The 27,867-nt window shown below is 33.8% G+C and overlaps 1 protein-coding gene across 4 annotated transcripts; it reads left to right on the top strand.

Annotated features, from left to right (window-relative positions):
* Mnr (Membrane-bound Notch regulator) lies at positions 1-27,683 on the top strand. 4 transcript variants are annotated; one of them, XM_073075966.1, is made up of 6 exons: positions 2-222; positions 17,378-17,445; positions 25,462-25,596; positions 25,863-26,354; positions 26,478-26,574; positions 27,481-27,683. In XM_073075966.1, exons 2-6 carry the CDS (start codon positions 17,385-17,387, stop codon positions 27,539-27,541), a joined length of 846 nt encoding a protein of 281 aa, XP_072932067.1. In that variant the 5' UTR covers positions 2-222; positions 17,378-17,384; the 3' UTR covers positions 27,542-27,683. The 4 variants fall into 4 exon arrangements, with proteins under 4 accessions (XP_072932065.1, XP_072932067.1, XP_072932064.1 ...); XM_073075964.1 differs by having other exon boundaries at positions 1-222; positions 17,382-17,445; positions 25,863-26,574; XM_073075963.1 differs by having other exon boundaries at positions 25,863-26,574.
* Positions 27,684-27,867: the final 184 nt, after the last annotated feature.

Raw genomic sequence — 27,867 nt, 5'->3', positions numbered from 1 at the left:
ATTCTATGCTAGTGTGTCACTGTCAGTTGTCACTGTCGGTCGGAGAGTAGGTAATCCAAGTTTTCCTTTTCGCTATAAAGTTGTTGCGTATTGTATTCGACGATTATAATTGACCTTGTTTGATAGCCTCAAGCTAGCATAGTTACTTTATTTGTAAGGAAAAATGTGCTAGGACTGTCTCGTGCTGAGAAGAATATTGTGTACTGCTACGAACAAGATACGGTGAGTTTATTTTAATTTCCATTCGTAAATGTAAACAGGTTCTTTTTTTAAGTTTATCCATAAGCTCGGTTTACATGTCTTCCTTATTTGTTCCTTTTACTCAGAACTCAGTAGTTTTACCAATGACGCATAATAACTTAATTATACCGTTTTTTACGCACGTAATAGGATGTAGAGAATAATTAGCGTTGGTCATAATAAGCTTTAGATGTGCAAAAAGCAAGTTCGCAACACGCATAGTTATGTTTTAAAGTAAATAACGTAAACTCAGCTATATATAATTTCATTGAAACAAAAAGTTGATTGAAGTGCTATACAAAGTTATTTGTGCTTGCAAAAATTTTGCATGTTCTTAAATTATGTTATTAATGACATTGCTCATATTGTAGATTTGATTGGAATAGATAGTATCTAACGTTTTTGAATAATACAAAATTCACACATACATAGGACATGCATATCACAATAACCAAAACTACAACAGATAGATAGACAAAAAGAAGTTTCAACAGATGAATGTAACGTAATATGAGAGTAGTGTGAAAACTGATCAAATTCAGTTTTGTGAACGAGACGTGAAAACCAAAATACATTTTTTTTCGAACTCAAGTTTGCACCCCGTTTTTACTTAAGATATAACCTACACTTTGTTTTCATTCGTTTTTAGTTCAAAAAACAAGATCTTTTATCTCATACTGGTTGAGGAATGTCACATATTTTATCATCTATGTAAATAACTTATCAAACGGTATGTTTACAAACGTGTCATATATATTTTGTATACAGTAGGTATCTCCTACATACCAATTTTAAGACAAAGTATTCTAAAATATGACATTATGACCTAAGTCTTAAAAATTATGTGATGCTGGTAGAACTACATGATCTGTTTGACTTCAGTGGCACTATCATAACAGCGGTATTAAATCCTGTTGTGTTCTAGTTTAGATGCTGCAGTTAGGAATAGACAGAACAGAACAGAACGAGATATTGGGTTCTAACCTTGGCCACAGGAGTAGTAACACATTTGTAACTGACCTTCGGTAGGACTACAATATTATCTGGCGTTGATTGCTCATATTCATGTATCATAATCATTGTATGCATGTTTGCTAATTTTCTATTATCAAACAGAAAACTGTCATTAAAATTTATTAGAAGTTTAAAGAAGATATCTATTATTTACAATGTGACATTTTACAAAAGGATGGAAGTCATTAATATTTTACATCACACTAATGTATTATATTATGATGATAATGATTAGTATTGAGGATTATTTATCAAAAAAAAATTATTACAAAAAATATTGGAACAGGAAAAATATGCCAACCATATCAGAGAAGCGGCATTTCAGACATATGACAATTGTAATGAGGACGGAGTGTAACGGCCGAGAATGAGATGCTATTTTAATAACTTTGTATGTACTTTTTGCCTTTGGAAAGGTTATATCAATGAGAATTGCTTGATGGCTTTTAAAATGACACATCCTGCTATTACAGATAAACTACCTTACAAAGATATAACAATGTACCTACACAGATTTAAACCACCAGGACGGAAGATTTCAATTGTCCACATACAATGTATACAGCAGAAATATATAGGTACTGCTAGTCTAAAAATATGCTACACGTGAGTTTAAATGATTGTGGACTTCTATTACTTTATTTATGTTCTTAACAACAAAATTTGGCAAGTATATATATCAAAATAAAATCTTTTATCCTGTTTGCTCAATCATGTTAAAGATAATAAAATAATAATATTTTAATGTAGGTATAGTATATGCTAATTAAACCTGCGTGCAACAACATCAGAGCGGACTAGAATTTTGGCACGGACTATACCTACATTTAAATATTATTATTTTGTTATCTTTAACATGATTGAATAAACAGGATGAAAGATTTTATTTTGATATATAAATAAACAAATAACTATAAATCGCATCCTGGTGATTATGGATGGTAATTATATTGTAATTTATACTATCTTTATACAATAAATTTATAGAATGTATGTGAGAAACAATAATAAGATATGAAAAACAACATTATAAAATATGATTTAAAATATCACATTTACAATTGGTTTTTATTGATTTCGGTTTTAGGGCGTTGACTATCTTCTGGTCTGGTGTTGCTCTTAGATTTAATCAAGTACCTGCAGTAAGCAGTACATTATGCACTTTTTATGTATAGACAGTTCTGGCATATATTTGTCGTTTAATGTACATAAATACATGGTTATTTTAATTAAATAGATTATTTATTTCATGAACTAAAGCATTAACAACTAATTATAATCTACACTATCTACACTAATATTATAAACAGGAAAACTTTGTTTGTATGTTTGTTTATATATAATAGGCTCAAAAACTACTGGACCGATTTTAAAAATTCTTTCACCATTCGAAAGCTACATTATCGACGAGTAACATAGGCTATATTTTATATGAAATATATTTGATAAATAGATTTTGAGGCGGTACAAATTTTGCCGGGTCAGCTAGTACATAATAAACAGTGAAATTTAAAACATACAAAAACATAAATGAAATAACTTATTAACTTTTAGCAAATTATTTATTGTCATCCCAAATATTTATTTTTTATATATCTCACCTGAATAACAAATAAGTGCTAGGTTACTTGAAACTCTATTTACCTCTTTGCCAATTCAATCCCACATTAGGACAACTCACCTGTTCAATGATAGGTTGAAGCTCTATAACAATAAATTATGAAATAGCTACTCCTTTGCTAGGCGATCGCGCAAAGAATATTTACCAAAATACTAGGTAGTAAATCATTTTCAAAGTTAATTCTACATAAGAATATGTATCATACTATTATATAGCATAGTATATTTCATGAATGGTTTACGTATTACAGGCAATAAAAACGTCTAGCTTTGTGAGGGAATGCTTCCTTTAGGTTCTGGAAGGCCAATGCCCAACGGTACTATTATGGCACATCGCCAACACAGCCTGCTAATATCGGTGTAGAGTCGAATATAAGTCACGTTTCACCAAAATGCTCAGAATACTGTACAGTGCAGTGTAATGAGTCTGAACGAGTATGGAGTATCTCCAATGCGGAAGTTTTATGGTTTATGGATATGCTGCGCTCGATACGACTGTCGCGGGTGGCTGTGATTCTGAGGCTTATTGGAATTGGATTTTTTACAGCTTAAAGTTTTGCGCTTCTCTGCTCCGCTTTGGAGGGTGTGGCAAGGGAGACATACTATTCCGAGGCGTTCCAGCTTAGTCCTCAGTGGTAGCGGCGCGTCTGTGGCCGACTTCAGATAGAAATCTTATCTTATCTGAGTTTGATTACAGATGTCCATGAGAGACAAGAGCCACCTACCATCAGATGGAAGGCATGCTCGTCTGCTACTCCTAATTAATAAAAAAAAAATGTAAAAATTGACAAATACCGAAATAAATCAAATTCGTGATTTCTTATATCCAGTTTTAAATAGAGTTGTGACATTTTAAGTATGTTAAAATATAAACCATATAAGTTATAAGTCAAGGCTATTTAAAACTTCCTATGTAGTAATAGAACAAGTCTATTAAAAGCTTTAAATGAAATGAAAGCTCGTGTTAGAAGTAGCGTAAAAGCTAAAGGGAAGGCCACGCGATCGTACACCTATTTCATTGAAGGGAAACAAAATTGATTCAATTTAAAAGTTACTTAACTAATCCATTTCTTTTATTAAATCAGCTTCAAGGAAAAATCTTTACTTTTGTTCGAATAAGACTCTAAAATGGCCGATACTTAGTGTAAGTAGTCCAATTTTGTACTTAAATGTATTTAACTTTGAAATAAATGTGTGCGAAATGCTTTGTTTTGTGTTACTCTGCGCTTTAATTACAGCCTTTTAAAACCAGGACAAATAGTATTCGCTTGTATAGAAACGGCTCTATATCATCCGATTGTCCTATTCCAATCTGTTCCACAGTACTTTGTCAGGCTACCCGAATATTTCGAGCGAACAAACTATCGAACCGTTAGCCTGTAACATTTTCTCTACAAATCTCACTATTGTTTCTACTCTTTTGTCTTTAATCCTGATAAAATCTGGCTTTTTGTGGTTTAAAAACAAAATAGGTTTAAAAAGAAAAACCATAGTAAAATTGTTTACTTTTTGGAGTTTATTGGAGTTTACTCCTTAAGAAACGATTTGAGTTATAAGGCCCGGTACGGAAATTTTATGAGGAGTAAAATCATTGATTTTACTTGATTTTAAATCAAGTGTAACACGAAAAGTTGAGGCGTAACGGTAACCAAAATATGAATCAAGAGTGCTTTTATTAATTTAAAATACAGTAAGTTCAAATCCCATATGAAAGTAATTATTACAATAAAAATAATTAGCAATATATAAAACATTAAAACGTCATTAACTAATTTGTTTACATTTTTGCATAAATTAAGTTATAGGTTTGATCATTTATAAACACTGTGAAAAATATGAACATTGGCGCCATAATATGATTAACAATCTTTTAAGAACGTTTTTAAAGAAGAGTAACATATAAAATCAATAAGCAATTGAATAAGATATAATATTAGCAAAATAAGTTTTTAACATAAAGAGGCTTTTGTAAGTTACTGATATATTAATTTAACTTATAAAAATGGATGCATTATTGATCAGCACCATCTATCAACGATAAACGGGCAAAATCAAAACAGTATTATTTAATATTTATTACAGAATTATTGCTAATGAATTATGTTCAAAATAAGTTATATAAAATTAGCAATACGTTTTAAATGAATTCTAGAATTATAAAACATTCAGAAACAATCCAAATTACATATAATAACATGTTTATTGAGTCTCATATAAATTTCATCCGTAAATTGCAACAAGGATATTTTATAGATGGCAAAGAAATTATAATTATTAAGTTTTAAGTTATAAAACGTTTAACATTGTTTTAAATATAAATAATTATATTATATTAAAATTTACTTTAATATAAACAATTATATTAAGTTACCATTATAATATTTGGAACCAAAATACATAGATTGATAAACTTGCAAACTTACAATTTATAAAACTTGCCACTAGATGGCGCTATTTTATATTATTTTGTAACATACTTTATGTAATACGCATTATTGAAGTAATATAAATAATCCGAATAATTACAGATATATGTTTGTTTCTCTTATCATTTTAGCAGATGCGTTCATTTACCTACCCTTTTTTCTATTCGATATATATCATAATTATCATTCGTAAGGAGTAAACTCCAATCGTGCGTCGTAGCTGACACACACACACTTTTTTTTTTTTGGTTTTTGTAGATGGTGGTCGTATTCTCATTATGGATTAGGTATTGATTGGTGCCTTGTTTTTCTTTTCTTATATTATCCTGTATATGCGTCTCTTTATAATAATATAATCTATATATTTTGTATATAATCCTGTGATTTTGTATATCCCTGTGACAGACTGACAGACAGCGGAGTCTTTGTAATAGGGTTCCGTTTTTACCCTTTGGGTACTTAACTCAAAAAATAATGGTCCCATAATAATTGCAAAGAATATGGTTTAAAATAAAATAAAAGTGAAGATTAACCACAATTTAACATAATATAAACGTTCAGGGTACATTGCTTTTAAAGCCTATAATAATAACCCACTTAAAAAGTACTGGTTTCGTTAAGTTTATGCGTTTTCAGTTTTAGACAAAAGCTCTGAATATATTTCAAACCAAAATAGGGTCGTAACTTCTGAATTGCTTCGGCTGCTTTCCAAAGGAATCGAGGGTCATTAATCTAGCTTTTCCTTAAATTAAAACCACCACCTCTGTCCTTATAATCGATGAGTTTGTGGACTATAAAATATCTTTGTAATGTTTTCACTTTCAGATTATTATTTATTTTGTTTACTGACATAAAGTAAAAAGGTTTAACTATAAATGCATGGGTTGCAGAATCTACTATTTTGTATAATTATTACTCATTCTAGTTAAACGCTGATTTCTTTTCCATTTTGCAAAAAAGTATCATAACAGTAATTAAGCTGAGAGTTGCTCTTTCATTCTTCGGAAAAATGATAGTTATAAGCGATTTCGTAACTTGAAAAGAAATGCCGAGTGAGCTAAATATTTAACTTTATAGTTCTTCGATACTTTACCTAACTTACGATTAAAAATCGCTTAGAACTTGATAGTATTCTTAAACTGGTTATGTCTTTTCTCATATACTAGAAAACATCTTAATATTTTACTCTTAGTATATTTCTGCATTATTTATATCCAATTGTTAGAGTGTGTTGAAGGAAATCAAAATCTGTGGAATCAAATAATTGCTCTTTAATAGCTATGATTCTAAACAGGTCCATGATAAAAACTGCACAATGATCATGTACAGTATAATAATATCAACCACCTATCAACAACTCTTACTGCACGTCATTTTCATCTGTAAGCCCTTCAGCAGATGCGATCATTGGAAATGAACTAGAAATTTGATGTATATTCCTTAATTAGGACATCGGTAATGTGTTACTTCTATTAAAGATAATCGAAGTTATTTAATGAGATTAGATGACGACAGATTTTCGATTCGTTTAGATACATTAATTCACTAATGTTAGATCTATTAACAGATAGAACACCTTTGTTCATTCGTTTTACGCTCAAGTACGTATTATATGCTTAATGCACATTGTCTCAACTAAAAATAAAACTTTTGAAAGTGGTGGAATTCTTAATATTTCGGCGGCGTCACCGCCACGCCTATTTCAGTTCTGTACCAGCTTTGTAGAACAACTTAATCTGGTCTGAAGGTTGTGGCAAAACAGTGACATTGAAGGTTCACCTACACAAATATTCAAGGGCTGTAAGGGTTGCATATGTTCAACGATTGAGGTGATAATTGAATTAAATAAATAAAATGTGTGCAAATCTAACCGCAGATTGAGTACATCTGATCCCATAAAGATAAACAACGCAAGGCATGGTCGGGAATGGCATGCGTGACAGGTGGCTTTTTATGCGCACATTCAGATATGAGCCGTCAGTCCCGTGTGTATAATTGGATAGAACAAAACTTTTCGAAGGCCTTTCGGGTGATTTAAAGAGTCAGACACTAGTTGGCCAGTGACCTGTACTTTCTATCCCAAAACCTGGATTGGATTAGGCATAATATACCTCCCCAATCCGAAAGGCAAAATGCGTCCAATCCATATGCACATATTTCATATAATATGTATGACTGAAAACAAAAATAGTCTTCACAATTCACAACATACGTACGTAAACAGTAACGCGTTATCTGATACGAAGAATGACCGCCCTCAAGGATGTTTACATCATGCATCAGAATTCTAAGAACAACCGGTTTTTTCTCACGCTAACCACAAATCGCGATCGCAATTGTGAACTTTATAATTATATGCTCCTTCTATTTTTGGCGCCATATGTTACATTTTACGATAGATTGTACTAAGTGCTAATGAAATTGTCGTTATATCTGTTGTGTTATCAATTATGTTGTTTTGTCCTAGTCATCCAAATTGCCAGACTCTGTAGTTATTTCAATGTCGCATTGGTTTTTCGCATTTTTCGTCTGAATTTTCGTATTTTAATTAACATCGTAGGTTAATTCCATTATTTTGTGTTCATAGTTCATACATTACAATACAGAAAATGCTATAGATATGAAAGCATGAAGATGCTTATAGTCCGATTCATAATTAGGTGTCCAAAATGTAAACAAAGGTGTTGACCTATCAAGAAAATATGTGTCAAATGGCAGTTTCTTATTTTTGACAATATTAAATTAAGACATCGATAATAAAATAATAATCTAAATAAATTAAAATCAATTCACATTTTCCAATATTTATATTAACTCAATTTCATTTCATACAGTAATAATAATAAAAACGAATTTATGAGAAAAAATTAAATTGTGATAATGGTCACACAATCGGCATCCAAAACATTTTTTGTGCCGCCATTTTTAAGTTTCGTAGTTGATATTATTCATTTTCGTGATCGTGATCGAACTCAAATTTTTTCTAGTTTTCATAGCGCGTTTTTTTAAATTGTGTGCAGTTATTAAGTTTTTGTTTTATGTTGAATTTTGTGAAAGTTTTCGTTTCTTGTTAATTTTGTAAGGTTTGCAATACCTGTCATCGAATTTTGACAATGACATTTCTTTGTTTACATTTTGGACACCTAATTATGAATCAGACTATAGTTATTGTTCGTATTTTAATCGTAAATCTAAAAAACAACACAAAATACTACTTCCATGTGCGTCGTGTATATTACGTCTGTTAACATCCGAATCCTAATGTTATTACGAGAAGATAGAACTATTTGAACTATTATTTGAACACGTAAGTTTCCCAAAGACTTTTTCTGAACCCAAACAAGCAATACAGTCACGATTATTTCAATTTAAAGGGCTCCATACAAAATACTTTACTCAATACATAGAAGAAATGACGTGTAAACTACACTTGTCGCTTTATACTCCCGATCAACTTTTGGCGGTGTTCCAAGCCTGGGAAATATCGGGACATTATCGCGTCGGAAGAAATTTAATATAAGTAATACCCACTCCGCTAATCCGTTTGTTTTGTTCGGAAGATTTGTTTTTGATTTAATACTGAATTCAGTCACGTTTCGGCTGAAGTCCCGGAATTCTTTTCCCTCGATCGTATAATTTTGTTCAGTTTATCGGCCCATTCAATCATTACACGGGCGAATGGCTCAAGTTTCTACAGTAATTGCGACAATTCTGAGCGACATAATAGACATGCCCCGTAGCTGAAATTAGAGCGATCAATAAAATCTTTTCGTTTATTGGAATATTCTATGTTTGCTGTTTTTGTATAACATTTGCGTCGGGTGTTTAAAACCGCATTCATGTTTTTAAAGCGTCAGAAGTAGCAAATCTCAGAGGTCACTATACCGGTTTGATAATTAAAGAGTTGGGAACTTGGTGTTCGATCCCAAACGATGTATTTATATTTTAGTTGTCGTCCTTAATTGTGTACCCGTTTTGGTGAATCGGAAGCAACCAAGACACACGAATTGAATTGAATATTGTAGAGCTACGAGTGTTACGTTATTTGTTTGTTTATTATTTAGTTTAACCATGCAATTATGAATAGTTAAATGATGGTAACGTCGTTAGTATTTAGAACTACCTACAGAATTATTCATTAGAGAACATAAAGTTCCTCACAAATCAAATCTACTTCCAAAATTAATTTCGAACCCAACTTTAAAAAGAACGTTTTTACCGATACTATTTCAAAACATACATCAATTTATATGAACTGATCCGAGCAGAATAGTAAAGGAAAATATTCAGTCCAAGCATTCTTCACGTGGATAGACTTAATTACGATGTAGATAAAAATACCATTACCTATACACTTGATTCCTCACAATGCTATTTGTGACGTCACATTCTGTACAAAGACGCAGTTAACTAAGCTAATGTAAACATATTTCGGTGATACACAAATATTCTGGGTTTAGTGTAAAATGAACGCTATTGAGAGTATGACCTCATTATAAAGTACTCAGTGTTATCATTATTGGTATTCTCGGGAAGATTCACTATACTATTAGGTTCGGTACGATTTGTTATCTACGTTGATTTCGTAGTAATGTTGTGGTAATAAAATAAGCTTATCGCTGTTATGTTTACGATTCATATTAGGTTAGTCGTATTTTGGTTATACGCAAATTAATGATCGGGGTAATATTATTTTCTAGAATTAAGAAATAGATAACCTCTACAAGTACAATAAACTAAATAGTTGAATTTATTACGATCACATCTGAAATGAGTTTTAGCCTTTAAAAGTAACGTAAGGGTTTTAAGATATCGTTATAACTTAAGGTGGAAAACATACGTGTGAAACTAGTATATAAGTTTATGTTGCACACTCAAATTCAAAGCTTTTCGGTGGTATTATATTGAAGCGCGTCTTAGTGTTGAAATAACTGGAAAGCGTGAACGATTCTAGCTCGCAGCACTTTTATCTGGCGTCTCTCTTAGGCGTGAAGTGTGAACGCGCCAAAGATTTCCGCCGATATAAATCGGGGTGTGCGACACCCTCGCCTTACACCGCCACGTCCTCCGGCAATCCGTGAATTTGTGAGGAAGATCGGCTTCGATGCACCGCGTCTGGAATTTAAACACGCCAAATCTTGCGGCTAACAAAGCCGTCGTCTCAACTCCTCACGTTCTCAAAGTTCCGTGTAAGCCATATTCTCACGTACGTCATATCAGCGAGAGCCAATTGGGCATCCGTTTTATTCGAAAACATTTTTGCAGTCCAAAAACGTAAAGCCAATCCGAAATTCCAGAATTGTGGAGAACGGTAAACAATGGGCAATGGTCCGTCAAGTGGCGGACGGCTGAAATGCGGAGGTGACAGGCGGGCCGTTAACAGGGCCGTTAGAGGCTCAAGTGATATATGAGCTGTGAAGTGGCTCGGTCCCTGTCACTTCACGTTCCAGCCGCACTGCGTCCGCAAAAAGATAAAAACAATCCCGAAATACCATTCACAAGTGGGCCGCCGGAAATGGATAGAAAGTTACCGCGCACGGCTTTATGGCCCGGCAATATATCTCACGTATCGCTATCCAATTTCTGGTCTATGGCATGTAATATCCCTGGATCGTTTAATTTTTGCTTGGCCGATTTTTTAATCAGCTCGGGGCCATTGATTCGATTTTGGGTAGAAATAAATGGACTGATAAATTCCGCTTCCATATTTCAAAGATACGATAGCACAATTTGCCTTTCTCATTGGGTGCTCTAGAATAAAAATCTATTAACCATAAAATTGCCTGTATTATTTAATTTCAAAGCGTCTTGATTTAGGTACGTTATATTTCAGAAGAGCTCAAATCATGAATATAAAATGAGGAGGATTTCATAAATATTAACAAAGTTTTTGGAACATTCGGGCCTTTCTTATCGCAGGGAGCGCTGAAGTAATAAAGGTCTATACGAGTAAAATCTAAATTGCACAAGTTACTCTTGCCAAATTCCGCTTCCAAGTGCTACTTATACCTAGTAGCCTAGTACTGCTAGACTGAAATTAACCCTCATTTATGAATATTTAAATTCGGTCGCTTAATGTTAACATGGTTTTCGTTTTATTCTCATTGTTACTAAACGCATATATGGAATTTTAAAGTGCCGTAAATTCTAAGTGTGTGTTGAATTTTTTCATTAATTTTCAAAAGAGCAATGTTTTTTTTTCGTAGGCATGAAAAACTTTATTTCAATGTATTACATTTCACGTGTTTTCATAAACATGCAAGGTATGGAATTTTCTTCCTCCCCAGGTATTCCAGGTAGTCTGTCTACCTTATTGCTAGATAGCTATATGTATAAAAAACATAACGTCCTATACTCGTACCTCTAATATTTCCAAGCAAGATTAATACGTACTCCATGATATTAATAGACGATATTTACCAATGCTGGACAGTATACTGAAGTGGATATAATGTCATAGCATGACGCCAAGAGTCGTATTACAAATGACAGAGCGGCGTGCAGTGGCCTAAGTTGCCAAGATTTCTGCTACTGCCACTACTCTCGAGACGTCCAGCTTAATCGTTTGTCATTTTTCTCCGATGATGATAAACGCTAGCCGATTTGAAACTTGAAGGAAAATATTAAATTCCTCTAAACATTTTGGAAAGTCGGGGTTAATGCAACTTTCTTGTAAGTTTATGTTTTTAAGGAAGTAAGTTTATTTTTTCGTGGAGCAAAGTTATTTTCAGTAACTCTGCTTTCTTAAGTAAGTAACTGTTTCTCGTAGAACTGTTCTACTCTACACTACTGACTACGCCGTTTTCTACCTTACATTAGCACATTTTTGTTCCAATTTTATGTGGAAATTTCTACCGGAATTCTCATGGATAACAACCGTCTGCGGTAAATTTAAGATGTCACTCGTCTTTTAATTTAGTGATGCTAACCAGTATTTATAATCTGTAGTTAATTTTAATTTTACCACATAAAAATGCATACTCCATTTTTTTACTCTTCGGAAATAGAATCCATAACTCGTCATAATAAGAACAAATAAGCGTTCCAAACATTTACGAGAAAACTTTTAAAAGTGTTGTATATTCATATTTAAAGCTAAAGTTTCGGTCGCAAAATTGGCAACAAAACTGCAATGATGCTCGAATGAGTTTTTTACTCTTTGTCTTTACTGAGTCTGAGCCCATCAAAAGTTGTAGCTTTGCATCATAGATTGGTAAAGATTACGCACTCCTAACAAGAAAATGTAACCAGTTTTGACAATTGAAATTGTCACTGTCGTCTATTTTCGTGTTTGAAAAATATAAAAAAATGCTATTTAGGTACGAATGAAACGATATTTCGCCGCACTTTTTCTTCGATTTCGTGTTGTTTTTGCACCACTTAACTCTAATAAGAAAATTTAACCAGTTTTGGCAATTGAAATTGTCACTGTCATCTATTTTCGTATTTGAAAAATATAAAAAAATGCTATTTAGGTACGAATGTAACGATATTTCGCCGCACTTTTTCTTCGATTTTGTGTTGTTTTTGCACCACTTAACTGCGCATGTCGCCATTGATCCGCGTAAATTACACCATGACACTCGGAGGGGTAATGAGAAAACAGTCGCCATTTTACGTATGTTTCAGCCATTCGTGACTTTCTTCAATTACAAGGCGGTGAGACATCTATACTTATCTTTCCTTTGCATCTTGTAAAGAAACCCGTTTAAGATTATCGCGACTCCAATTTATTTTAATCTCAGTGCACCCTCGCCGGTGATTCAATTACTTTCACTAGTTTCACTATCTGCTACGAGGGTAATAAGCTGGAAATTTTACACCCGGTCATAAAAGCAAGGTGTGTAATAAAAGTGAGTTCATTATCACGCAGTGAATGCCATGTAAGGTAAACTAAGTTGCGTGACTGACCTGACCTTTATCGACCTGTGACTTTGGTTGAACTCACCCGAAACGAAATAGTCTTATTTTTATTTCAAGTATCATACTTTCGCCTGTCTTGTCCTTTCTTTTACGTACACTTTTTGATTTTAAGATTTCTACGATCAATATCAATCCCAAAAAATCTTTCTATATATCTGTTAACTGTTTTTCGATCGTTAATGTGATTTTTATCATCTCTTTTTAATTACGAGTAAGATGTAAGCTAAGCCTGTGTTGATATCACACAAGGATTCTCTATAAAGAATATATTACGTAATTGTACCGTCTGTCTTGACTTTCATTGACCTACGACTGGTCGACCCAACCGCTGTCGCTCAGATGATTTAAGTATATTTAGCCTGGCATTATTTCTAATCTGATTTATTCAGGTCTTTAATATTTATACTACGTCTTTGTCTATCGTTCATGATCAAACGTTTATTTTGTATCGCTTTAGGGAATCAAAGATATTTAACTATATATTACTTGTTTTACCTTTTTGTAGATTATAAATACACCAGAGAACTACATTTGTATACTGTCACGAATATTATGAAGGGCAAGTAGCTTAAAAGAATAAGTCTGTGTCGCGAGTAGATGAACTATTAGTTATTTGAAAAAAAAAACAAGAGAGAACGTTTATGATATATCTACTTACAAGTTACAATTCAATTTTGTAATATACACAAACTGGATGCCACTTTTTATATTATAGTGATACCTATATAAGTATAGGTATAGGTAGGAATTGATTATATAAGCAATTCGTTAAACTTCAATATTTAAACCACGAGATTGGATGCTTTTTCCCGTTCAAATTTTTGAAATCAGGTCTACATATTAAAAATTCCATTAGCTGCCAGCTATATTGTTTAAAATGCAAAACCTGAGAGCACCGAGCTTTTGCAAGATAGCGAAGTCTCATCAAGGTTTTCAATAAAGCGAAACAACCACCGTCATAATCCGTGGAGCACTCGCCGAGTTAGTGAAATTGTTCCGAGGATGTAGCGATGTCAACTGGTATATGACGATGTGATATTCCTTGTTATATTAGTAATAGGAGCAACCTTGTTAGTTTGAGGGACTACACAATAATAATAGATATTCTTAAGGTGTTTGTGTGAGACTTGTGTAAGAGATAGAATTCAGAGGCACCAGCGCATCGCCATTCTGCCGCATAACATTAGTGTTATGCACTGTTATGTTCTGCTTAAAAGGGAAAAGTGAGAGTAAAGAAGACCTGTGGGCAAGATTAACGTTGTATTGTAGTAAATTACACCTTCTGTAACGAAGAAGTAGGTCCAGCGATTGTGCCATCACAATCGAATCATGAAAATCTTCCAGCCTGTCTGTTGCTTACATAAACAATGTGAAATTGTGACACAAGATACACACACTGATATATTTCAAGAATATATTAATAAAATGGACCTGCGGGTCCACTACGGTGTCTTCAAAGTCTTTCACTACGATGAAAGAGAATATCTATTTTTTTAATTAATGAAAAAATGTGTCGCAGCTTATACAGTTGCAATACTAGTTTGCAGGTTTCAATAAAGTGAAACTACTGCGTCATAATCCACAGAACACCCCGTATTCCGGCAGTCGGTAACGAGGTTACACCGAACGGTTGCCAGCGAAATTGCACGGAGAATGTAAGGAGCTACCTCGCCTCGTACATTTACTACTTTGTGTATAGCGCTACTCTACATTATTAAAATACTTAGTTAAGATGTTTTTTACGCTCGGGCTTGTAGTGCGGATACTAAGTGTGAAAGAAAGTTGTTACTTCTATAAAATTTGAGAAGGTTATTTATGAAATAGATAGTCAATTCAGTGCTTTAAGATTCACATATGATCAGTAATTTATGTATTTTATTGTAAAATAGCACATTCTAAATATTGGTTTGCAGGTTTCAATAAAGTGAAATTGCTGCGTCATAATTCACGTTACGCTGCGTCATATTCAGTACTCGTTCATTTATTGTAACAGTCAGTAATTTACTGTAACAGTTTGTAACGACTTTACACCGAACAGTTGTCAACGATGTTGCGCAGCTAATGTTACAAGATACATTTACATTAAATACAGTGAAAAGTAGATGTGTAAATAGTGTATGTCTAAAATTTGTTTGAGGTGCCACTTTATTCAATTTCCTTATTTTAGTACTAAATGAAAACTGTAAAATAAACGTTGTTCCTGCGTACATTTCACTTAAACTCATGAAATAAATATATAAGTATACAATCATGTCTGTACACATATAGATTTAATTAACACGGGCATTTTATCCCTTAAAACTTACTACTGCAATGGCAATAAAATGAGCTGTATTATTATTGATAGTAGGTTTAGTAACATTTGCGCATTTAATCATATTATACATCAGTATTTGAATATACCATAATATAAATCTGTATCTTTATATATATATTTCTTATGTGCGTGTGTATGTCACTGAACTCCTCCTAAACGACTGGACTGATTTTGATGAAATTTGTTGTGTGTGTTCAAGGGGACTTGAGAATGGTTTAGATTCACAATTTAGTCCGTGGGAAAAAGTTTTTTAATTAATTTTTAATTCGTAAGTAATTATAGAAAAACTATGCATTTGATCAAGTGATGATCTTTAACAAAGTTGTTGACCAAGAGCCCACGCGGGTTTGGGATTTGGTAACACCAATTTTCGACAAATGGCACCACTGTCATTCCAATGCAGGTACAAATTTTTCGTTTTATGTATGTCATATTATTTCTTTAAAATGCGGGCGAAGCCGCGGGCACCACTAGTAACTATATATTTCCTTGAACCTACTTTAATTGCGCACATAATGATAAATGATACGTAACTATTTAATTTTTAATATGAAAAATAAAGTAATCGTATCATTAAATATACACAAGGGCAGGCTAATAAATCAGGCAATAAGTATGATTGTTATTATTTTGTGTTCAATGGTAAATCCCAACTTTTTACAGATAACGCAGTAGATACCTACTTTAAAAAAATATTTTTCCTTATTTATATAATGGCTTTATAAACAACTTTTTCTATATTATTGTATAGTATAATTTTTGTATCAATTATTTTTAAATCATGTTAATTCATAACAGGTTTTTGTTTTGTATGTTACACAAATAAAATTGATATCAGTACCCTGTACCTACCTACAAAATACCCAGTCCGGTTGTTTAGAGCTACAGAGCCTTGTATGTTTAATATTTTTTTTATTTTCCATTATCCAAACAAGTTTTTCGGTCAATCTATTGCACCGTAATATATAGACATCGACTGATTAAACTTTCACGATGCATGTACTGCTTTAAATGTTATGACAATATATTAAAAAATAAAAAGTTGAACATTGGAGGTTGGTAGAACCCTTTGTGGTTCGACTCCGGCGGCACCACCGCCACACCTATTTCTACCTAATAACAGCAGTGTTATGCGCTGCTGTGTTCCCTTTTGAAGAGTGTGGTAAGGGAGAGTTTTCCGAGGCGTTCCAGCTTAGTCCTCAGGGGTAGCGGTGCATTTGTGACCGACCTCAGGTAAGAATATCTAATCCTATCTGTGGTTGATTACAGATGTCCATGGGCGGCAGCAGCCAGTTTCGGTCAGGTGGACTGCATGCTCGTCTGCTACCTATATTATAAAAAAGAATGGTAGTACGAAACTCTCACTGTGCGAGTTCGACTCGCACTTGGCCGATTATTACATTGTGGGAGCCCAGTTGTGTGGCCGCAAGCGGAAATCCTATCTTTGTTATGTAGCAGAATCATTCCCGTGGAAAATTGTAGTTATGACTGATCAGTGTACCTACACGAACGTCATACTCATAACGCATACCCACGGTATGTATTAAAGTACATACAGCAACACTTTGTTTGTTTTCCGGTTCATTGAATTGGATAAGTCACAGGACTATTATATGCACAAATACTACATATTTACATTAACTCTAGTTTATGAAATTTTATACAAATAGATCTGACTAACCTAATGGCCCCAAAATTAAGAATTTGTGTTGTGTATCATTTCAGAAATCAACGCAATTGTTTAGTTTCTAGAATCAGTGGAAGTATATTTATGATTATGCTACAGTGCTTTTTAAAATTGAGTATCATTACTTAACTTACCTTTGCTTCTTTGCAGATCAATCATGGATTGGCGGACAGCTCTCATCACAATCTACCTCGTCTTTCAAGTCAACGGCTACTCCAGTGAGTTTAATTAAAAATGTATAAGTACACAAAGATGTCACTTCCCTGGCGCTGCATGCCTTTGATCATAATGTTTTTCTTAGAAGGGAGATAAGTTTATTTTTTTATTTTAAAAAGCCTCCCTTTATGTCCTTTCAAACGCGTGCCACGCGCGGGTCAGGCCGCTTTAACGCCTATCCTTTTTGTAACCCCTGAATACATTGAATTAAATTTAGAAGACATTTTTTGTTTAAAGCAAAAGACGTTGCTTTCAATTAAATAACGCGATTACGCGAACGCAACAACGTTGATAGCGCGCTCCTGTGTTGGGAATAAAATAATATTGGTATACCAAGGTATGATACAAGTATCATAACAACTCTTAGATCATGGTGTAGTTACATAGATAATTTCATTAAGTTGTACTAGCAATTCTGTTTTGTTTACTTGTGTATATTGTACCTGGTATTCATGTACAAAAATATACTTACTAGATAGATAGACAGAGGTTAAAATAAACTTAATATTTTAACACTGGGAAATTGTTGTTCTCTAAGATTTGTTGGCTTTAGATAAAACCTTTGTGTCCTCGGTTTCATTAGAGCTAGTAATCGATTGGTCTTAGCTGAAATTATATGATTGGCTATTTTATTGGATATTACGATAACAAGTTTTTCGAACAGATATTGCATTCACACAATACATATTCAATAATCTAATATTCAAGATTCTAATAGGCAATTGTATGCCTATTAGAATCTTGCTGTTTGGCTCGGCAAGTGAAATTTGGGGTACATTTTTATTTTTCATTATCAATCAATTTAATAAATATCTTAGACTTTCGAGCTTAATAATACATGAGGTATTTAAGATTGTGTCCTATGTTAATTACGAAATGTATAATCTTAGAAACCCGCTTCGAATAATAGCCTTAAAAGAATTAAGAATGTTCTCTTAAGACGATATACAGTATTTCATTATTATTATACAAGATCACGTTACGCGTATACGGTGTACGACTGTTATATAAAATGCACATGTACTTACCATAGAACACGTTTAATAGAAATGTCTTGTAAAAATTACTAGTATGTAAGCGGATGTCGCAAAATCGATACACTAGAGATCTAAACCCCGTTCCTGTTATTGTTTCACTTCACTTTTACAACATAATAATATGACTATTATGTTACCACATTCTTAACTGTGGTCCCTTCGATCGGAGATAGAGCACGACAACAATATTGTCGCTCACAATCCACAGATCTACATAGCATGAATACTTTTCGTTTTCATAGAAACCTAATAAGTTTCTATTATTTATTTAGCACTTACAGTTCATTTCTATTTGTTCCCGTCTCTACACTTAGTTACTTACCTGCTATTGTCAACTAGTAACCAGATACGTAAGCACTTAGTGGAGGATGTAGCAGTCAGTTACTCTTTCCTTATTGCCTTGTGTCGTGGCAACGATCCCTCTTTGACCTTTACGTAACCTTCGCTCTTTGTAGTTGGGTACTACAAGTTTTATAACAGTACAGAGTAATGAGCGGCGAATTTAGATTTGTACCAAATTCAAGTGTAACTTTAACTTTGTTGTAATTTAAAACTGACCCGCGTATAGCTAAACTTTTGAACTTAATCATTCGGATTATGGCTCAAAATATACACCTGATCTAAATATGCTACAAAAACCGTAGAAGTCCCACAATGGCGGGCCTGGTGTCATGCGCTGTAGCATTTTTTTGTGAATATGATAATAAACCTCGTACACTTAATACTAAGTTGGCTTTATTCTTCATATTTTACGGTCACAAATCCATTACCTAATGCACGTAATAATATAAAAAAGCATCTCGTATGAAAAGTAACAAAACAATGAATTATGATCCAACATTATGATGTTCTTTTTATATGTTTTTATTGCCCCTAAATTCGCACTTGCGAAACCACAAACTGTACCATACTTATTCTTCACATTTCTTGTTTGGAGCTTAAAAGCTCGTCCGCACTTTTCCCTTTTATGTCGTCACGCCAACAAATTTTATTGCCTGTAATATTTTATGGTGATATTATAAATTCTACTACTAAGAGACCAGATGATTTACATAATTGATTAGATTTTAGAAAAGAACCAAAGAAGTAAAATATGAGTCTTCTATTTAACGTATACATCAAAATTCAGGAACTTCCGTCCTAAAGGTCAAGATCGAGAGTAAGGTTACAATTTATCTCACAAGCGTAGACTTCTAAATGATGGCGTCATTGCGTGCAAGGAAAGCTTTGTTTTCGTTTCGTTCGTTTCGACACTGCTGTTATTAGGCAGAAATAGGTGTGGCGGTGGTGCCGCCGGAGTCGAACCACAAAGGGTTCTACCACCTTCAAAATATTATAATAATACCACATTATATCAGATTATTATTGAACACCAATGAACAATTATTTATCTCTAGAACTCTATGCATGGTCATTTAACTTTGTCACATAGACAGTCGAAGACATATTTCTCGTATTGTTGTTTGTTTTTACCCATTTGCAAATGTTTTGCCTTTGCAAAACTGTGCAAGTTTTCTAATGTTGCACATATGTGACTGTGAACCTGTTTGTCAGGCCAATATAAAAAAGGTTTTACGACAAAGTTGATAATAAAATACCTGTTAAGCGGGTTTAACCAATCAAACATTTTCTGCTAAAATTAGATCAGCCACGTAGACTATTATTTGATACTATTTAATTTTGTTTGTAAATGAAAATGTATGACTAAAAACACAATTCTAAACTACTTCTCCAAATTGCCTAGTGTTCATAAGGCAATAACCTTATACGTGTTACCAATTCAACTGTTGTAGAATTTTAATATTGATGCCTAAAAAATGTACGATAGCTCTTGATCCATATTGGTCCAATCTATATATATAAAAGCGAAAAGATACTCACGTTCAAAACGTATTAATCAAGGTTTTGACTAAACTACTGAAGCTACAATCATGAAATTTGAAATACAGCTTCATTTTATAATGTAGATGCGCACTAAGAACGGATTTTTTCATATTCCACCGTTAAGGGGGTTAAATGGGGGTTGAAAGTTAGTATGAAAGTCCGTCAGTTTTAAAGCAAACTGGATGAAAATTGGTATTTAGGTTTCTAATTTAAAGTAATAAAAATCTTAATCTGAGGGTTTTTCCAAAATCAACCCTAAAGGTGGTTAAATAGGGGTTGACAGCTTATTTTAAATTTTGCCATTTTGGAAGCTAGCACTATGAAATTTAGCCATTGCTTTACTGGTTAGATGTTATAGAACTTTAGTTCTACCGTTTTTGGAAAATCAACCCCTATGTGCGTTAAATAAGGGTTGTAAGTTTGTATGGAATTCCCCCAGTTTTGATGTAAAGTCTATGAAAATCGGTATTTGGGTTTTCGATTAAAAATAATAAAATACCTATTTAACCATTTTTGGAAAATCAACCCTTAAGTTGGTAAAATAAGGGTTGACAGCTTATTTTAAAATTTGCCAATTTGAAAGCCAGCACTATGAAAGTTAGCCATTGCTCTACTGGTTAGATATAGTGGAACTTTAATTCTACTGTTTATGAAAAATCAACCCTTATGTGGGTTAAATAAGGGTTGTAAGTTTGTATGAAAATCCCTCAGTTTTGATCTAATCTCTATGAAAATCTGTATTTAGCTTTTTGGTAGAAAAAAATTAAACACTTATTTCACCATTTTTGGAAAATCAACCCTTAAGTTGGTAAAATAGGGGTTGACAGCTTATTTTAAAATTTGCCAATTTGAAAGCCAGCACTATGAAAGTTAGCCATTGCCTTACTGGTTAGATATAGTAGAACTTTAATTCTACCGTTTTTGGAAAATCAACCCTTATTTGGGTTAAATAAGGGTTCTAAGTTTGTATGAAATTCCCCCAGTTTTAACGTACATATCACGAAAGTCGGTATTTGGGTTTTTTATAAAAAATAATTAAACACGTATTTCATTCTTTTTTGAAAATCATCCCTTAAGGTCGTTAAATGGGGGTTGGAATTTTATTTTAAACTCCGCTAATTCGGAAGCAAGAACTAAGAAAACTTGCATTTGGCTTTCCTGTTGGAAATAATAGAACTTTTTTAACACGATTTATGAAAAATCTACCCTTAAGAGGGTAAAATAGGGGTTGAAAGTTTGTTGGGAAGTCCACAGATTTTGAAACAAAGTCTATGAAAATTGATATTCAGCTTTCTGAATAAAAATAATAGAACACCTATTTTACCGTTTCTGGAAAATCAACCCTTATGTTCGATTAATAGGGGATAGAATTTTATTTTAAAAATCGTTAATTTGGCAACAAGGATTGTAAAATAAGCATTTAGCTTTCTGGTTTGAAATAATAGAGCTTCTTTAACACCGTTTATGGAAAATCTACCCTTAAGAAGGTAAAATAGGGGTGGAAACTTCGTTTAGAAGTCCATAATATTTTACGCAAAGTCTATGAAAATTGTTATTTGGCTTTCTGATTGAAAATAAAACGACACCTGTTTCACAGTTTTTGGAAAATCAACCCTTAAGGTCGTTTATAGGGGATGGAATTTTATTTTAAAACCCGTTTATTTAGAAACAAGGACTGTAAAAATAGGATTTAGCTTTCTGGTACGAAATAATAGACGTTCTTTAACAACGGTTATGGAAAATCTACCCTTAAGAGGATAGAATAGGGGTAGAAACTTCGTTTAGAAGTTCGCAGATTTTAGAGCAAAGTCTATGTAATTTAGTATCCTGCTTTCTGATTGAAAATAATAGAACACCTATTTCACCGTTTTTGTAAAATTAACCCTTCAGGACGTTTAATAGGGGATGGAACTTTATTTTAAAAACCGTTAATTTGGAAGCAAGGACTGTTAAAAATGGCAATTGGCTTTGTGGTTGGGAATGATAGAACTTTTTTTAACACCATTTATGGAAAAACTACCTCTAAGTAGTATAGAGGTTGAAAGTTTGTTTAGATGTAAGCCGATTATGAAGCAAAGTCTATGACAATTGGTATTTTGCTTTCTGGTTGTAAAATATATATCAATTATTTTTCCATTTTTTTTAAAATCAACCCTTAAGTTCGTTAAATAGGGGTTGGAACTTTATTTTATAATCCGTTAATTTGAAAGCAACCACTATGAAAAATTATCATTAAACTCAATGAAGCATTTGAGTCACTGTTTTTTTTAGATCAACCCTTAAGACGGCTATAAAAGGGTGTATGCGTTATGCATTTCTGTTTACACATCTGTTTCAGCATTTTTAGCAACTCAACAATCAACCCCATTAGGGTACTATAAGAAAAGAAAGTTTCTTTAAAAACCGTTATTGAAGTTACTTCCTTTGGCGTATCTGGAAAAATAACAGAGTGCAGAGAACTTTAGTGTAGGGCGAAAATCCACGGGTCGTCGTAACATATATTTTTAACATGGGAATGTATTGCGCGTGCTGAAGTGCAGAAACCCTAAAAAACCGCTGGGTTTTTTAGGGTTCCGTACCTAAAAGATAAAAACGGAACCCTATTACTAAGACTTCGCTGTCTGTCCGTCTGTCCGTGTGTCACAGGTCTCTACCTCTGGAACCGTAATAGATAGACTTTTGAAATTCTTACAGATGATGCATAACGATGGCCGCTATAACAACAAATACTAAAAAGAAAAAAAGTTGAAAACAAAAAGGGGTCCCCATACAACAAACTGCTATTCGATATTTTTCCAACTAACTTTTAAACCGTTAGAGGTAGACAGTTCAAATTTTTACAATGTGTGTACTTTAATGGCTGCTGCAATATTAAATACTAGAAATAAAAAAAAAAAAATGAGAATTTTGGTTGTACCGAAACCCTCCAGGTGCGGGTTTGACTTGCACTTGGCCAATTATTAGTAACGCGCAGACCCGCGGGCCACAAGGGAAAGTCGCGGGCCACACACCACCTGTGGGTGTCGGGTTGCCGACCGCTGGTGTTGAATATTAGCTTTCAGAAATTTGCTGATAAAGTATTTATTGATGCATATGTACATAGGAATGTTTTTGAAATTCTACTAAGGAGGTAAAAGAAGGGTTATATGTATGTATACGGGAATCTTTTAGGTTCGAAGTTAGAAACGTGAAATTTTAGATAACGTCTATTCAGACAAATACACGACAACGTGGACGGGTGCAAATTTCATATAAGATAATGCGTAAGTTTATTCAAATTGGCCTACATTTTGGTATACTGATTAGGTACATCGCAACTACTTTGGACACACTGCCTGCCAACATTTTGTCCTGCCGTGGAGTATGGTTGTGGTTATGCGTGGATTAGTGATGGTGATGTGGTAGACACATAGACCTTAGATTTAATTTTTGGGCTAGAACAGGGCTACAGTATCCCCTGCCTGTCGTACGAGACTAAAGGGGGACTTCTGGAGTTGCGGGCGGCAAGAATGGAAGCTCTAACCGCTCAGCCAGAGACCCTGGAAAGAACCACTGTATGAAAGGCCCCATATAACATGAACGATTCCTATGGAATAGTGTAAATAATAATTATTGTATCCTACATGATACTTATATTTTAAAGAAAGTTTCATTACAGTCCACTAATTAGAGTTTTAGTGTAAAGCTTGACCAATTTAGGTATACAATGACGAAAAGAAAGCTTTTATTAATTAAATATTAATGCTACTTTATCGTTAAAATTGTTAAAGGTACAAATTTACGATTTACAAATTTGTATGTCATATCATATTTTTTTACGCGGGCGAAGCCGCGGGTTCTGCTAGTATAAAGTATAAATGATGAAGTACCGGCGCCTAGCATACATACGAGTTGCCCCAACTTCCTCCTCGGGGAGTACGTTTCTTTCGGGTCGCTGGTCATGTAGTATTAAGGCTGTATAATATACAGAACTTTATGCCCATAACTTATAGCCCGTTTACATTAGGTCGAGCACCGAATAGGTACGCCGTCCCCATTCGGTCAGCCGGATTGGTTAACCGAAATGACTTGGTGGGCAACCCATTGCGAATTGCAGTTTATATTGGTCGGTGACCGAAGTCATTTACAGTCGAATACGGCCAAACCGACTTAATGTAAACGTCCAATATTTGTCCCAAAAGTAAACAATTTCGATACCGTTACCCCGTACCTACTTCGTGTATCTACATCGGGTAATACAGTTTCATGGCTTCAAAATTAGGGTGAATAATTTGAAAACACCTCAAGTATGATCTCTATATGGAAAGGGCGAAAAACAATTCAGTGGCAAAAACTTTTCCAGTTCGGTTGGCTTATATTACGTGTGATATTGACTCCGAAAGCCAACGGTGAACCCAAAGTATATAATCTTGTATATGCAAATGACCTTTTTCCCTTTACAACCGAATTCTTTACCCAGTCACGCCTTTCGGGTTATAAAAAGGGCAGAATTTTCCTTGGAAACAGAGGAATAAAATATATTCATGCGATGTACCTATGTTCGTCGATTCCGGACACGTTATTTTACGATACCCCATACTTTATTTCTCTTGAGGAGAAAATATAACAGAAATAATTTATACGAAATGAAGAAAACGTGATTTTTACGCATTCCATCTTTCTGACAACATGAATTATGTATAATAATTACGTTAGGGTTACTTTTTTATTAAAAAGCTTAATAATCGTAAGTGCTTTTTGAATCACGGGCAATGTTTGCGTGCTTTGTAGCACTTATTTAAATTAAATACCGTGAATATATACGACTTGTTTAATTAAAGCTGTGCCCTTTTTTGTTTACATTTGATTACAGTCAAATACTTAAAAAAACTCATTCAATTTTACTTTTGAGATAAAAAATATTTACGTAAGCATCTTCAAAAGCATCTCGAAGACAAACTATCGAATCAGCAGGTGTGTGACGTCACAAGGAGAATAGGGACACAACAGCAACAAGCATAGGCGCTGATCATCGATCAGTTGGTATGGTTGATCGAAGAGGCTGATAAACTATAAAAAGTAGTATATTCGAACATAACGATTAACATTATCTTCCAGAATATGGACGCACATGCAAGGATATAGGATGCCTGAACAGCGAAGTGTGCGTGCTCGCTGAAGACCCCTGCTCCTTCGGCCATACCTCCAACTGCGGGACATACCCTACGTGCAAAAAGAAGTCACTAGTTGAAGGTAAAAAACTATTTTGTTCTAGACTTTAACGTCTGAGATGTCAAATTTTCTTTCAATTTTGCATGGTATGTTAATCAGCGTTCGTTACTTTTGATTACTCCTAGATGGATAAATCAACGCAGAAACGGTGAACTACGTAGATTTACTATTTTTATACTATATATGAACATTTTTATTATTTTGTTCTTTAAGCATCGCATAAATAAACAAAAAGTTTAATTATAGATAACTGATATTCATGGCATGCTCTTTTCTTAACATTACAGGATCGCATTCCGAGCCAGCCCAACCCTCCGCACCGAAACCAGTACCTCAGTCACCTAGAAGAGACTTCGACTCCCCACCGAGCTATCCTGCACCTGCACCACCGTCCAATACTCATAGTGGCTCACCATACGGCAACAACCCTTACGGCGGCGGATCGCCATATGGCAACAACAATCATAACGGTGGTGGATCACCATACGGAGGTGGTTCACCTTACGGATCCCCGTATGGCGGATCCGGAGGAACCAACAACCCTGGAGGATCTTACGGGGGTCATTCCACGTACGACAACTCCCCGTATGGTGGTAACTCTCCATACGGCCGTCCCAACTCAAACCCAAATCCCAGCACTGGATTCGGCAGTTCCGGTGGAAAGGGACCTTTGGATAGCATCTTTAATACCTTGAATAACTTCGCCAACGGAGGACAAGGTACCCCTGGAGGTGGCAGCAGCGTTCCAGGACTGTCGAACATCCTAGGAAACATCCTAGGTAACGTGTCCAAGGGTGGTGGCTTAGGCAACTTATTTAATACGCGGCCAATCATGGAGAACCCCAGTTACTCGTCATATAGCTCTAACTCGAGGAGTTCTAACCCGCAAAATTATCCAGCAGGAAGCCAGCAGCCCGCACAAAATAGAAATTATGGTCACAATTACGCGACCCACAACGGAGCCTACACCAGACAGCCTAGCTATGGCTGGAACGTTAGGTAAATAATATTTGACAACACAAAAATCACTGTACATAGCGGTGAGGCTTCACTAGGTGTTAATATTGTATTTATTGCTTTGCATTTGTAACTTTCGTAAACCTTTTATCCTTTGCACTATTTTTAACGCACTAATGTTAGCAATTTCCTTACGATGGTAATGGAATATAATACTCTTTACTCAAGCTTTGTAGAAATGTATCAAGTAAGAATACTCATATCATTATATCTTTAAGCCATGTATGCAATTTATAATTGTAATTTAATTGCATTTAAACCATTCTTCAGGACCTGTATTTCAAATTAATTAATGCAATAATTTGTTAAACATTTAATCAGAGCTTTCATTATATTTTATTTAAAATATTACAGTGATAAATATAATGTTTCGTCAATCTCTTTTTGTCTGGTGCACTGAATCTCTTCTTACTAATTTTATGTTTCCTTTACTTATATTAATTGTAATTAGAATTATACTTTGAGCAGGTGAAAAACAGCAGACTAATGTTTTAGAATCTAATTTTGCATGCCTGGATTGTGGTGAGATGTTTACTGATTTTGTTTTTAATTTTTTAACTATATAACTATGTAGAATAACAGCATTTTTAAATACGTATGTAAGAAAAACAATATTACCATACTGTGGTAATTTTACTCAAACCCAATTCTCAAAATTGACAGTGTCGCAAAATTATTTTTAAGCGCCATTTTGTATATTGATAACATGTTTATTTTTTAGTGTTGGCACTACATATTTTAATTTGTCACAAGAGTCTCATTTAGATGTTATCAAATTGTGTTCCACGCGAAATTTATTTTAATTGCAATTTTGAACTGTAAAGTAAATTTTTCAAATTGAAAAATGAGTTCAATTTTAATATTTTCGTATAATATTTCTCTTTTCAGCCTCACAGTGATCTTGACGTACCTGATACGACAATACGTCTACAATGTGATACGAGATTAAATTTTATATTCATAAAATGTTTAAAATTATATGTTTACATAGAATTAAATTATGTATATTACGGATGTAAGGTGCTTTAACATAACTCACAGTGGCTGTTACAGAGATGTTTGTTGTCCAATAAATAATTTTATTAATCCAGTTTTATTGTATTTAATCCCTAGGAATCCAGTAGAAAAATATTAGGTTAGTAAAATACGGAATTGTACAAAATGACTTTATTGATATCCTTCCAAAATCATAAAAATATTATTAAATAGTAAACCCAATGTTACAAATAAGTTAGATACATAGAAATCTCGACAATTTGTCAGGAATGCATTAAA

The sequence above is a fragment of the Epargyreus clarus genome, unplaced genomic scaffold (genome assembly GCF_041222505.1).
Source record: "Epargyreus clarus isolate Ecla_fem2 unplaced genomic scaffold, WU_Ecla_fem_2.2 ptg000008l, whole genome shotgun sequence".
In the NCBI taxonomy this organism is placed as follows: Eukaryota; Metazoa; Arthropoda; class Insecta; order Lepidoptera; family Hesperiidae; genus Epargyreus; species Epargyreus clarus.
This window is presented reverse-complemented; position numbering and strand designations above follow the sequence as displayed.